The sequence below is a fragment of the Aedes aegypti genome, chromosome 2 (assembly GCF_002204515.2).
Source record: "Aedes aegypti strain LVP_AGWG chromosome 2, AaegL5.0 Primary Assembly, whole genome shotgun sequence".
NCBI classification, from domain to species: domain Eukaryota; kingdom Metazoa; phylum Arthropoda; class Insecta; order Diptera; family Culicidae; genus Aedes; species Aedes aegypti.
In genome coordinates, this window is record NC_035108.1 from 37935156 (window position 1) to 37947321 (window position 12166).

General features: G+C 37.0%; 1 protein-coding gene across 11 annotated transcripts in view; it reads right to left on the minus strand.

Moving 5' to 3' along the window:
- LOC5579990 (serine/threonine-protein phosphatase 6 regulatory subunit 3) overlaps positions 1-12166 on the minus strand; it is a 45252-nt gene that overhangs the window by 23976 nt on the left and 9110 nt on the right. For 10 of the 11 annotated variants that reach the window (XM_021840584.1, XM_021840587.1, XM_021840585.1 and 7 more), the window contains one exon: positions 4603-5077. In XM_021840584.1, coding sequence (XP_021696276.1) covers positions 4603-4659 — 57 coding nt within the window. In that variant the 5' untranslated portion in view covers positions 4660-5077. Of the gene's footprint in view, positions 1-4602; positions 5078-5151; positions 5284-12166 lie in introns of those variants that run through there. The other variant, XM_021840589.1, reaches the window with a different exon arrangement.

The following is a 12166-nucleotide window of genomic DNA, read 5'->3' on the forward strand; positions in this document are numbered from 1 at the left end:
TTTTCAACTATGTGTCGTATGCTCATGAACGACACCCAACTGGAACTGTATTTGCCTTCGCCAACTTGGCATTCTTAAGTTTTGTTTCCTTTTTTTGTGTAGCAAACTCGCCAAACTCGGGCAAAGAGCCAGCTAAATAATAATAATAAGTTATGCTCCCTTATCTAAACATGTTTATGTTGAATAAAAAAATCAGTAAAAAATTTAAACATTTTAATAGCGGAGCAGCCGAAAATCTTGGTTGATTGAAAAGTTTTATGCCGCAAATAACAATATTCTAGCATGTATTACTGCTGAAAAATAATTTCCCTAAATGTAGTCAAAATTCCCTGCGAATTCCAGGCTTTTCTAGGGTAAAGAAAATTCCCTGATAATTTCAGGGTTTTCCAGGTAGTAGACATTCTGTGTGGCTAGCCAATATCAACTTTCGTTAAAGGGTCTAAAACTTAAACACACATATTGCCGAAATCATGATATGCTGTTTCCAAACACAGAATACCGTGAAGGCACCAAACTCTGTGCACTTTAACCAAAATCTGGTAAAATACTTACATTTTTCTTCAAAATTTATTTTTCTGATATTGCTACAATATCTTAAGAATTTTCTTGACGAATTTACTTTTATTACTTTAAAAAAATTAAAAAACGTCCAAATTGACTGCCCGTTAGCAAAAATGCTAAGGGAGTACCTCATCACTTAAGTAATTTGAAGCAAAATAAAGAGAATATAATTCAGATTTTAAGCACGAAGGCACTAGTTTATTTATCGAGCAATCATCACTGGTAAAGTGCAACTTATTTTCTTATTCTTCCTAAGTGCGCATAGTAAGGAACCATTTTTCAACTATGTTTCTTACTATGCACAACAGTTATAAAACGTTATTTTCAACATGCAATCAACCCTCCAGAGGTCGATATTGAAGGGAACCATCGACTTGTCGACACCATCGAGATATGGAATAGAAATGCTTTAGAAAATTGTTTGAGGGGACCATCATAATAAGGGAAGATTAAAAAATGACGTCCATCATATCTTAAGGATTTCTACACTCCGTCTCCTTAATCCTCTGTCGCGATTTTTACAGTACCTAATGCATGCATTGTCACATTTTCATAGACTCCTCCTCCCCTGAACGATGGGCGTATTTTTTTTATGGGCTCCCTAACCATGCAATAAAATGCCATAAGTTTTGTATAGTTTCATGAGTCAATATCGAGTAATGGAACATCGAGGTTTAATCGTATTTGCAATATAGAAACGCCAATGCAGTACTGTTATTGATCTGCAATAGGAATCGTTCATTAATTACGTCACGCCTATACAAAGCGGCGATACTTCTCGATTGAGTGATGAACAATACATTAAGAATGGATATGCCCTTACGCTTAAACTATTCTTCGTATTTAGTAGGAATGTTCGGGGTTCAGCCTATAAAGCAAGAAAATGAAGATTAATTCGGAGTTTAAATGCTAGTAATGCTTTTAGTAAAACACTTCAACTGTTATAAAGAACTTATCGAGTGCGCAGAGTTAGGTTTATAACGGTTACTGGTTTATAAGTAACTACTGAGCCCTGGCGGTCCCTCCGTTCGAAGAGGACCTGATAATATGCCGAAACATATCCGTCTGAATGCAGCCGTTTCATGAAAAACATGAACCGTTAGAGGTGTGCGAAAGTATTGGGAAGGTGATATGTTTCACAGACGAATATTATTGTGGTGCACCTTCTACTTTGGCACCGTCAAACCCTGTGATCGTGGCCAGGGAATATCCAATGTTGAAACATTGGAAAAAATGTCAAATAAAATAATTAATAATTTCAGGCAAAAATCGTTACAATCTTCTATTGCCACGATTAATGCGTTATATGTTTAGGTTAAGTTAGGTTAAGTATATTCAAAGCGTTTGTTTTCTCTTATAAGTAGGTAAAATCAACTCACCTGTAAAAAATCTGAACTGCTACGGCAAATGAAATGTAATATGTTGTTAACAAAATGTTAATAAAATCTTAAATTTGTTTTACCAAATTAGGATGATAGTGTTGTCTAATAACACAGAACACCTAGATATAAGAAATGAATGTAATGTTTGGAATGATACTAATGAAGAAATTAAAAAAAAAATTGTTGCAACAAGAATAGAAGAAGACAATGTTTTTGTTGCTGCGTGTTGGTTGACAATTGATTCACCTGACTTCAAATGCTATTGTATAAACTTAGTTGTTGTCTTTGACATCCAGAATGTTTTGCAGAACGAATTATGTTTTTTTAAATCTACGAAGCACTCTCCTAATCACACTTCTGGCGACGGAGAAACTCCAATTCAACATGCTACTGTTCTACGGTTGCATGTTGACGAAGATGACGACAATGCTGCGCTGCGTGCTCTACCGCACAACGAACTCGGTCAACCGCTTAGCAGCCCAGTCAAACTCGGTTACCAATCGAACCGTGACAAACCCACCGCATCACCAACACCCGACACGACGTTAGCCTTTTACATATACCGGTGTACTGCCCATAAACACATGTCAGTCCCATGTTTGCTTGGATTCCTATTCACATGGGACAATTATGCGTTTATGGGCAGAGTAATTCTGTTCGAATGCTGACTGCAGAGTCCATAATGCTTTCCAATGTTTATTTTTTCTCCGATGCGGCTTCCTAAACGTTCTGTGTACTGGAGTTAATGACATTTACCATTATTTCCTATTTTAGTTGAAAGTGTAATTATTTCAATTTCGAGGAAGACGAATGCGTTCACATCAGACGACATTTCATCTGCAACAGTTAAGAGCGTTCTTATCATTATTTTCACAGGTGCGATAAGACCTGAAGTCGACTCAACAATCACGATGTTCATTCTAAAAATGGCCTCGCAGACGTAGCAATTCAAAATCGTTCATCAGGGTGTACCGCTATGATCTATGCAACGTCATTCGCTGTATTACATGCGAGATTGTTAGATTTGTTGCTAAAATTTTGAATGAATCGGTTAAAACCAATTAAGCATTCTTGACAAAATTTAGGATCGCTTGAAAATGGGAAGACTAAAAAACGTAAAAGCCAAAATGTGCAGAGATAAGAATGGGGGCATCTTGACGAACAAAAAAGAGGTAATAGTAAGATGGAAGCAGCACTTTCATGAACACCTGAATGAAACAGTGGTAAAAACGTCTATGTTAGTTTAGTGGGCGATGGAATTATTGGCTTGTGGAAGGATAAGGATGCTATTCGAAAACTAATGAAGCAGCTGGTAAGAACGGGATTGAAAATGAACTCATCAAGATGGGCCCGGAATCTGAACCAGAACAATTTGGCAAACAGAAACTATACGGTCAGTCATTCAAAAATTTTCACCGCGTTATACGTTAGTATAAATCGCGGCATATTTCAAAAATGATTATTTATATATTTTCTTTAATATTTTGAATCTCCAGAGACACTCCAGAGATTATTAATCGACTATTCAACTGTTTACTCCAAATTGCTTTTCAGATTCCTCAGGGAAAAACTTCAAGATTTATTATGATGATTTCTAAAAAGACTATCGCAGGAACTCTCCCAGAGATTATTTAACAAATTCTTACATCAGCTCCTCGTCTCTTCAGTTGTTACTGTTGCAGATCTTTTAAACAGGAGTTTTTCCAAGAAAACAACAAAAATATATTCAATTTTTTTGAAATAAATTTGTTGTTGGTTTCCAGGAAAATCAACGTTAAAGTTTCTGGATGAGTTCTTGAAGGGTTGAGAACTTATCCAGATACTTCAACGTTGATTTTTCTACTTATTCTTCTAGCCAGTTTTTTATGAATTTATTCGAGAGTTCATCCGCAGTATCTCCCAGGCGTTGTTTTCCGTGAAATTCAAGCTCATCCAATTTTTTTTTTATTTATCAAGTAATGCATTCTTCTAAAAATAATTAAAAGTTTAACGTTGCAAATACTCAAGCAAATATTTCAGTTATTAATTTACAAATCTCTTCAAGGACTTTCCATCTGTTGTTTCGATTGATTATTTTTCCAATAATGATTTTAACAATTTATCAAAAAAATCCTCAAGAGTCTAGGAGTTCTTCCAAGAAGCTCGTAGGAATTCATCAGGAATTTCTACATAAGTTTCATTCAAAGATTGCTTTATGATTGGCTTTAGAAATACCATCCGGATTTTCCAGGACTTTCTTCAATAACTTCTGAAAATTTATTCACTGGAAGATTTTCTGGCTGTATTCTTTGAGGAGCGGCCTGGGAAATTTCTCAGAAAATTACTGAATATTTTCTTAAAGGAATCTTAGGAGCAATCTCTGAAGTAATTTCTAAAGGATGATACCATAAGAGAAAATATTTCCAATAGAAATTCTAAACTACAATTTTAGAGGGAACCTTAAGAAACTCCTGGAGATATCTATGTATAAGAAACTAGAAACTAAAAGACGCCTAACACAAAAATCTTTCAGAAACCCTAAAGAAATTTATAGAAGAATCGATAGATGATTTTCATAAGGATTAATGACTTTTTTGAGAAACTCTCTATTTAGGTTGAACTATAGTCCGATAGCATCACTCATCATTTGAAATGAATCCAACACACCAGCATTACTCACCTCTTTACTGAGCAAGCTGTCTATATTCGAGCCCGAGTTTGCCGAGTCCCAAAACATGACGACTGTTATGTGTCCTCCCGGTTAACCGGCAGCGATGATGACGTTAGCAGTCGGCTGGTGCTGGTCGAGGTGATGTCTACGACTTTTGGCCGCTGGTGGTGTCTCGCAGAGCGGCCTAGCTCGGTGTCGGTGTCCAGATGTTCTTCTTGCACTTTGCGACGACACCGAAAATAAAATCCGCGGGAAGAGTTGGATGGATAGAGATAGAGAGAGAGAGAGGATACGGTTTCCAATATTTATATCTATTTTACTCGTCGCACTTTTTAGCTACTATTTTGAACACACACAAACTTTATTTTTATACGACTGATCTGCTTCGCTTTACACTATCTTACACGCACTTTCTTTGCGATGATATAACTAGTTTAAATTTTAATTTCATTCAATATAACACGTTGATGGTGATAACACAGCACTGAAATGGGAGAAAGAAAAGAAACGCATAGATTAGTGATTGTTGATCATTGTAGAGATAACGTGAAATTGTACTTTTCGTTGGATGGTCATAGTTAGGTTGGATTGTCGGGAGGAGTGGAATTAGTAAATAGACATTTAACTACGTATCACGTCAAGTTGATAGTCTGCCGCTGCTAATTGAGAAAACATCACACAAGTCCGATCGCAGCAGAATCATTGAGTGGATCCCAACCGAGTTTGTGTGAGGTAGTGATTGGGGCCAGGGCTGGTAGCGAAGAGTGGTTCCAAAATCGTTATTTTAGAGACCAGATTTGAGAAACAAAAAAGTGACCGAATAGTGAAAAACGATTCCCAAAAAAGTGACTAAAAGTAAACCTCATGAGTCACATGCGCAGAAAATAAAGAAGATGTAGCCATACAATTGCCTAAATACATAAATGTCCTACTATAGACTGGTAATTCACTTTATTGCTAGATTTATTGACAAAAAAAGTGACTTTAGATGAAATGGCTTCAAGAAAGAGACTATGAAGTGACTGATTTCAAACAAGTGACTCGCTACCAGCCCTGTTGAGGAGACACGAAGTAGAAAGAAATGCCTTCTGGGCTTATTTTTAAAACATTACAAAAATCGAACCCGAACAGTCAAGAATGAAATTACAGAAATAACATTATCGTGAACTACTCGCAACCAACAGTCACAACTACAACAATGAGAAGTTTGTCGGAGGAAAACGAAACGACGAAACCGGCACTGATGCTCCTCGTTAGTGGCGGTTTCTTGCTGCTCTCCCCATAATGACGTCATTTTTATCAATCATTCAAGCGCGAATCGCGACCGGTTGTCGTTATCGAACGGTGGTTTTTCGACTTTCCGCGACAACCATGGCACGAGAATGGCATTTTCAGTTCCACCTTCCTAGATGTATAGAGAGGCATAGCTTGGTATGAGAAACAAGTGCGAGAAAACAGTGAAAGACCTCGACCTGGTCGGAAGTGATGAATGTTCCAAATTCTCAAATAAATAATTATCTTTTTGAAAGCGACAGCCGTGAGAATTACTAACTGGCTGGTACTGAAATTGCGTTTCCAGTGTGGTATTGAGCTATCTACAGTTTCAGTTCAGATAGGAGCAAATCAGTGTGATAAGAAGCTTACGCCCGGGTTGAACACATATGAACCCACGCAAGTTGAGAAAATAAATCCATCTGAGAATGGGTGAGTGAAGAAGCAAACGAGCGTAATAATGATGAATCAACGATATTCACTGATTCTTGATCTATCAAAGATTTTTATGGGGTACAGCGACTATCCGTAGCGCAGTCCCTAATGTGGCTTATATGCACAAATTGTTTTGAATGCTCTGATTTTTTTTGCATTTCGGTTTTCTAAAAGCTACTGGATTCATAATCGGCAACTAAATTTGCCGAGTTCCAGAAAATTTGAACAAGAAAAACCACCCACACCAAAGTGAATTATGAGGATACCTAAGTAGTTAATAATTCCATAGGGGAAAAGCACTAATTTTCGACCTACAAGAAATTTGTGTCAATTTTTGGATTTTCATACAAAGTAGGCCCAAATAGCCGTAGCGGTAAACGTGCAGCTATTCAGCAAGACCAAGGGTCGTGGGTTCGAATCCCACCGGTCGAGGATCTTTTCGGGTTGGAAATTTTCTCGACTTCCCAGGGCATAGAGTATCTTCGTACCTGCCACACGATATACGCATGCAACAATAATCATTGGCATAGTAAGCTTGTGGGCTTCGTAGCCGTGCGGTTAGTGTCACCGAGGCATTTAGCCACATCGTGCTATGGAGTGTGGGTTCGATTCCCGCCTCAGGCCGAAAAACTTTTCGAGAGGAATGTTTTCCGACTGTGCCACTGGGCGTTGCATGCTAGTCCGTTGTCTAGTGTGGTGCTTCCTTCAAAGGGCAAATAGCCCACTGGAAGCATTAACGTGTAGTGTCTTTTTAAAAAAAAAAGCTCTCAGTTAATAACTGAGGAAGTGCTCATAAAAACACTAAGCTGAGAAGCAGGCTCTGTCCCAGTGGGGACGTAACGCCAGAAAATAAGAATATAAGGCCGCAATCGTATGCAACGGACGCAAATTAGTGCTATGTCGAAAATTGGTGCTCTTCCCCTATGTATTTTGCGATCATTCTTTGAATCAAAACATACACTATTGGGTCTTTCACGAATGTTTAGATTTCTGTCATAATTTTGACATCCCTCCAAGCATGATTTCGCAGCGATATTTTCTGCCAATTAGACTCAACGATTATCACAGTACGATTAATTGCGCACAGCAATATCTCTAAAACGACCCATTTTGTGACGGACCTTGATAGTATACATTTGCACTGCAAAATCATGTGCGAGATTCGACTGTGATAATAAGAAATTTTGGGTGACTCTAAATTTCATTTTCATTTTCCTTTTGCAGCGTTTGGTGGGGCAATAAGGGCGCAAGTCAGTCCAAAGCCGATGATAGGAGGGGTAATGGCTGAATAGTCTATGCTGACCACGCAAACGCCATGGGAAAAGGAAAATTGGATTGGCTTGGGTGTTAGGTAAATGGGATAGACTTGACACATTAATGCTAAAAATGCTGCAAAATGCAATGAATCCGTAGGTCAAACAATTGACTATTTAAAAGCCTACAATCAAAGTAATTTAATATTGAAATAGTATTTTTAACAAATAGAAAAGATGTAAGGAAAAACCAACATTTAGAAAAAAAAATAGGAAATCCGATGATAAATTCAAAGAAATTTGAGAAATAAACTTAGAATGGCGACATGAGAAATGTTAAATTAAAAAAATATATCCATATAGCGAAACGTTTGAATGTCGTTGTTGAACACTATCATGTCGTTTGTATGATATTCCTAGAACAAAATTTTACTTGTCAGATTATATCATAATTGTTATTTGTCGCGACAGAAATCAAAACCCACCCTGTCGTCCAAATGCCTTCAAAAAAAATCAAGTAAACTACCCATGTAATAAATTGTTGAACCCTAGAAATGATTTTTTGTCTCCCAAGGTCTTTGAAGTCAATTTAAGGTGAAGATGAACAGAAGCCAAATCTCAACCCTTCATGGGCACAAACCTAAAGAACCAATAAACCACTCCCGCCGAAACCCTGACGGATTAGTCATCAGCGATCAAGCCCTCAGCCTGAGCGGCTGTCCAGCTTTGCAGATCTGTGTTACTATAGAACTGAAGCCCAGCATCAATTCATCTTCTCCTTAATACCCCCATTGTCAAAAGCAAACAATAAGTGTAAGGCAGAGCCCAACCACACCCACTCTTGCGTTACATTTGTTACATGATAATACTAATAAGTATTTGCTAAGGAATGGTTTTACAGCATAGCTGAGCCTTTAAAACCAATGTATAGAAATAATTTGTTTCGAAGTTGTTCGCGTGGTCTTGTAATACCCCCATTAAATAAGAATCAACTCTTACCATACATACCAAACGCTCGCCATGACTCTATGACGTAACATTTGTATATGTGTGGACTTAGCTGATGTGGCTTATTTAATGAGTAGTTCTTTTAGTCATTGATTTTCTTCAAAACCTTGTCACATATTGAAAATTGATGATATCAGATTTATTGCTGCAGTGAAGGTGCTTTGGTTTATTAAGCATGATTATTTAATTCTGAGCATGAGCATTAATGACCGTACAATTCGTAGTTGCTACTCCGTGATTGACAAGAATCATCGAAATTGTACAGGGAATCAACAGATGTAGCTTGGGAGTAGCATACCATCTTCAATGTACATTTTCGAGGACTCTGAAATTAGTAATGTCAATAACGGCGCCGGCCACGTCCTTACGGTCATCGGGGAAGGGAAGGAATGTTAGTGTGACATCCATTGTTACTAAAGAAAGAGTATACCTCTGCATCTTCATGGTTGCCACGGGAAGGAGTTTTGTTAGTGAGAGGGCTTGTGTAGCTTTGAAACATGATCAGGATTCACCTTGGTAAGTGATGCGATTCATGTAACCTCTGTTTAAAAAGTTATCTATCAATGCGTCGACATCTTAAACATCAAACTATTCAAAGGTTTGAATCTCGAAATTTTTTAAACCATGAATAAGCGCTTATGTCAACACTTAAAGTGATGAATAGGGACAATTGAAATTCGCGATTTCGCGGAAGCCGCGAAATCCGCGAAATTTGGCCTTCGCCGCGAAACTCAGCAAACGGGATTTGCCGCGAAATAAGTTAACTTTTGTAAATTTATATGAAAACCACAGTGAATTCCGATTTTTTTTGCTTACGAAAATGGTTTATTCATCTTGAAGCGGAAGTTCCATCAAAAATTGTAAAACCGTTTAGTTTAATTTTGGCTTATTACTTTCGTCCTAAGTTTTGCATTCTCACTCTGATATCAAATTTATCATTTAAATTTGTAAAATAAAGCTATATTTAAATGAATTCCGTGAAATTTGCACATATAAAGGCTATTTTTACTGAAAATGTGTATTTTTTGTGTAAAATATGACCAAAATTATGGGACCGCGACAAAGCCGCGAAATTTTGAATTTATTGCTTTGGTAACACGCGAAATTTTAAGAATTTTGCCGCGAATTTCCATTGTCCCTAGTGATGAACTATTCATAGTTTGTTCAACAAATTCATAAAAAAAAAAAATACATGTTATGATACACTGCGCCCCACGCCTTCTTGTTCCGACCGGATTCGTAACGAACACCATCTTTACAGGGTTGTTGTCCGGCATTCTTGCAACATGCCCTGCCCAACGTATCCTTTCAGCTTTAGCTACCTTCACGATACGGTTCGCCGTAGAGTTGAGCGAGCTCGTGGTTCACCCTTCGCCGCCACACGCCGTTCTTCTGTACGCCGCCGAAGATCGCCCTAAGCACTCGGCGTTCGAAAACCCCAAGAGCTTGCAAGTCCTCCTCGAGCATAGTCCACGCCTCATGCCCATAGAGGACTACCGGTCTTATGAGCGTTTTGTACATCGTACATTTGGTGCGGGGGTGAATCTGTCGTGACCGTAGTCGAACCTGTCAAATGCTTATTCTATGTCAAGAAGAGCAAAACCAATAGAATAGCCTTCAGATTTGTTGGAACGGATCAAATTTGTTACACGTAAATGTTGGATGAGTGGTCAAATGTCAACTTCGGAGTCCGAACTGTTCATTGATAAAAAAAATCGATGATGCGGACCATCATTTTGTTCAAAATGACCTTTTTCAAAAAGTTTACTGGTGGAGAAGAGTAAGATGATTTGAAGATAGCTGGAAGCTTCTGCATGATTTTTATCCGGTACCAAACATGGCATTTGTGAGAAACACATGAAAACATTTGTTAAATATATCAACCAAGAATGATAAACTACTAAATGCCGGAATTGGCTTTTGAGCAATGATTTCACAAGTATCTGGAAAGGTATAGATTTTCTTATACATTTTAAAACAGATTATGTACCTACTGTACAGGTCAAAGTTTTTCACGAAAAAGTACAGATTGGCACAGATTCTTGAAATTGGTGATTTTTGTGATACAACATTCATAAGATGCGGAACTAATTACCACAAAACTATTATTAAAAGATGCTTGTTTTTATAGAATTATTCGATTATTTTTTAAAAAGTATAATTATTTAAATAAAAATAAAATAAATTTTTAAATTAATTAGGATTTTGAGGGTTTACTTCAATAATTTATATTGGGGGTGAAACAGATTTTAAGAATCTCTGTTATAGATAAAAAAGATTTTCTTCCCTGATTCGTTTAAAAATTCATTATGGATTTTTTTTTGTGAGAACAATCACGCTTTTCCATTAAAACTACAACCCTACATCTACCACGGATGGGATTCTACGGTTTTCTTAGAAGGAATCACGATTTTTATCTCTCCATTTTTTAAGGAAGTCTTAAGTTCTCCAGAAATTTATCCATTGATTTCCTTAGGACTAAAGAGCATACTATAGTTATCTCTGATGACACTAGTGTGACTTCTAAGAATACCTTGATGAATTCCTACGGGGATCTCTGAAAGATCTCCTGGATTCTTGATGAAATTCTTCCTTAGATTTTTTCGATAAATTGCTCTGAATAATGTCCTTCAAGGCTTTCCTAGAAATTCGAACAGAATCTGTTGTAGTGGGATGAATGAACCTTGAATGAAATTTGGAAGAATCCATGGCGATTTGGAAAGTGTATTTGAGAAATTATTAATGAAGTGTCTGAACCGCAACAATGTTATGTTGATGAAATGCTGGAGAAATTACTAGATGAACATAATAAGGAATCCCAGGAGTTATGCTTAAAAGTATTATGTCTTAAGGAATTTTTGAGCAATTCCGGATTTATTGTGGATAAATTAAAAAAAAACCTAAAATAAGGTCTGCTTTAAATGAAAAAAATGTAGAATTTCTTGAAAAATGTCTAGAGGACTCTGGAATAAACCTTTAGGAAGAACTTCTGTAGGAGCTGTCCTAGAAGTAACACTTGCAGAAATCGGTGAAAAAATCAGTGAAAAAAAAACCTCTGGAGAAAATCTTGATTTTTTTTTTTCAGAGTAATCTGGAAGAAGTAGCGTTGGAGTGCACTAGGATTTTCTGGACCAAATTCTGAAGTGCCCATTGAAAAATGCTATTGGCATCCCTGGTTGAGTTCCTGAAAATATTCCAGAAGGATTCTCTGGAAAAATAGTATTGTAATAGTCTCTGAAGGTTTCTCTGGAGCTTTTAGAATGTTGCACCAGGATTTACTGCAAGCCGATTAACCCTCTCTTTCCCACAACTTTGATCGAGAATTTCTTTATGAAAAAAGCGTTGTTATAAAAAGTATTTGAGCAAACAATATTTCAAACGATCTAAATTTTTCAACATCAGTTTAAATGGTGTTTTTCAATAGCAACTTGATTGTTTATCATTAGTTTTATACTATTGACACAGTTACAATGAAACCTCCATGAGCCGATGTTCCATGACTTGATATCGACTCATGGAACCACACACTTAGAATTAAACGCAGAATTCGGTGAAATACTTCACAGATTGTAAACTGTGAAATATTATTTTACGGATTTTTCTGT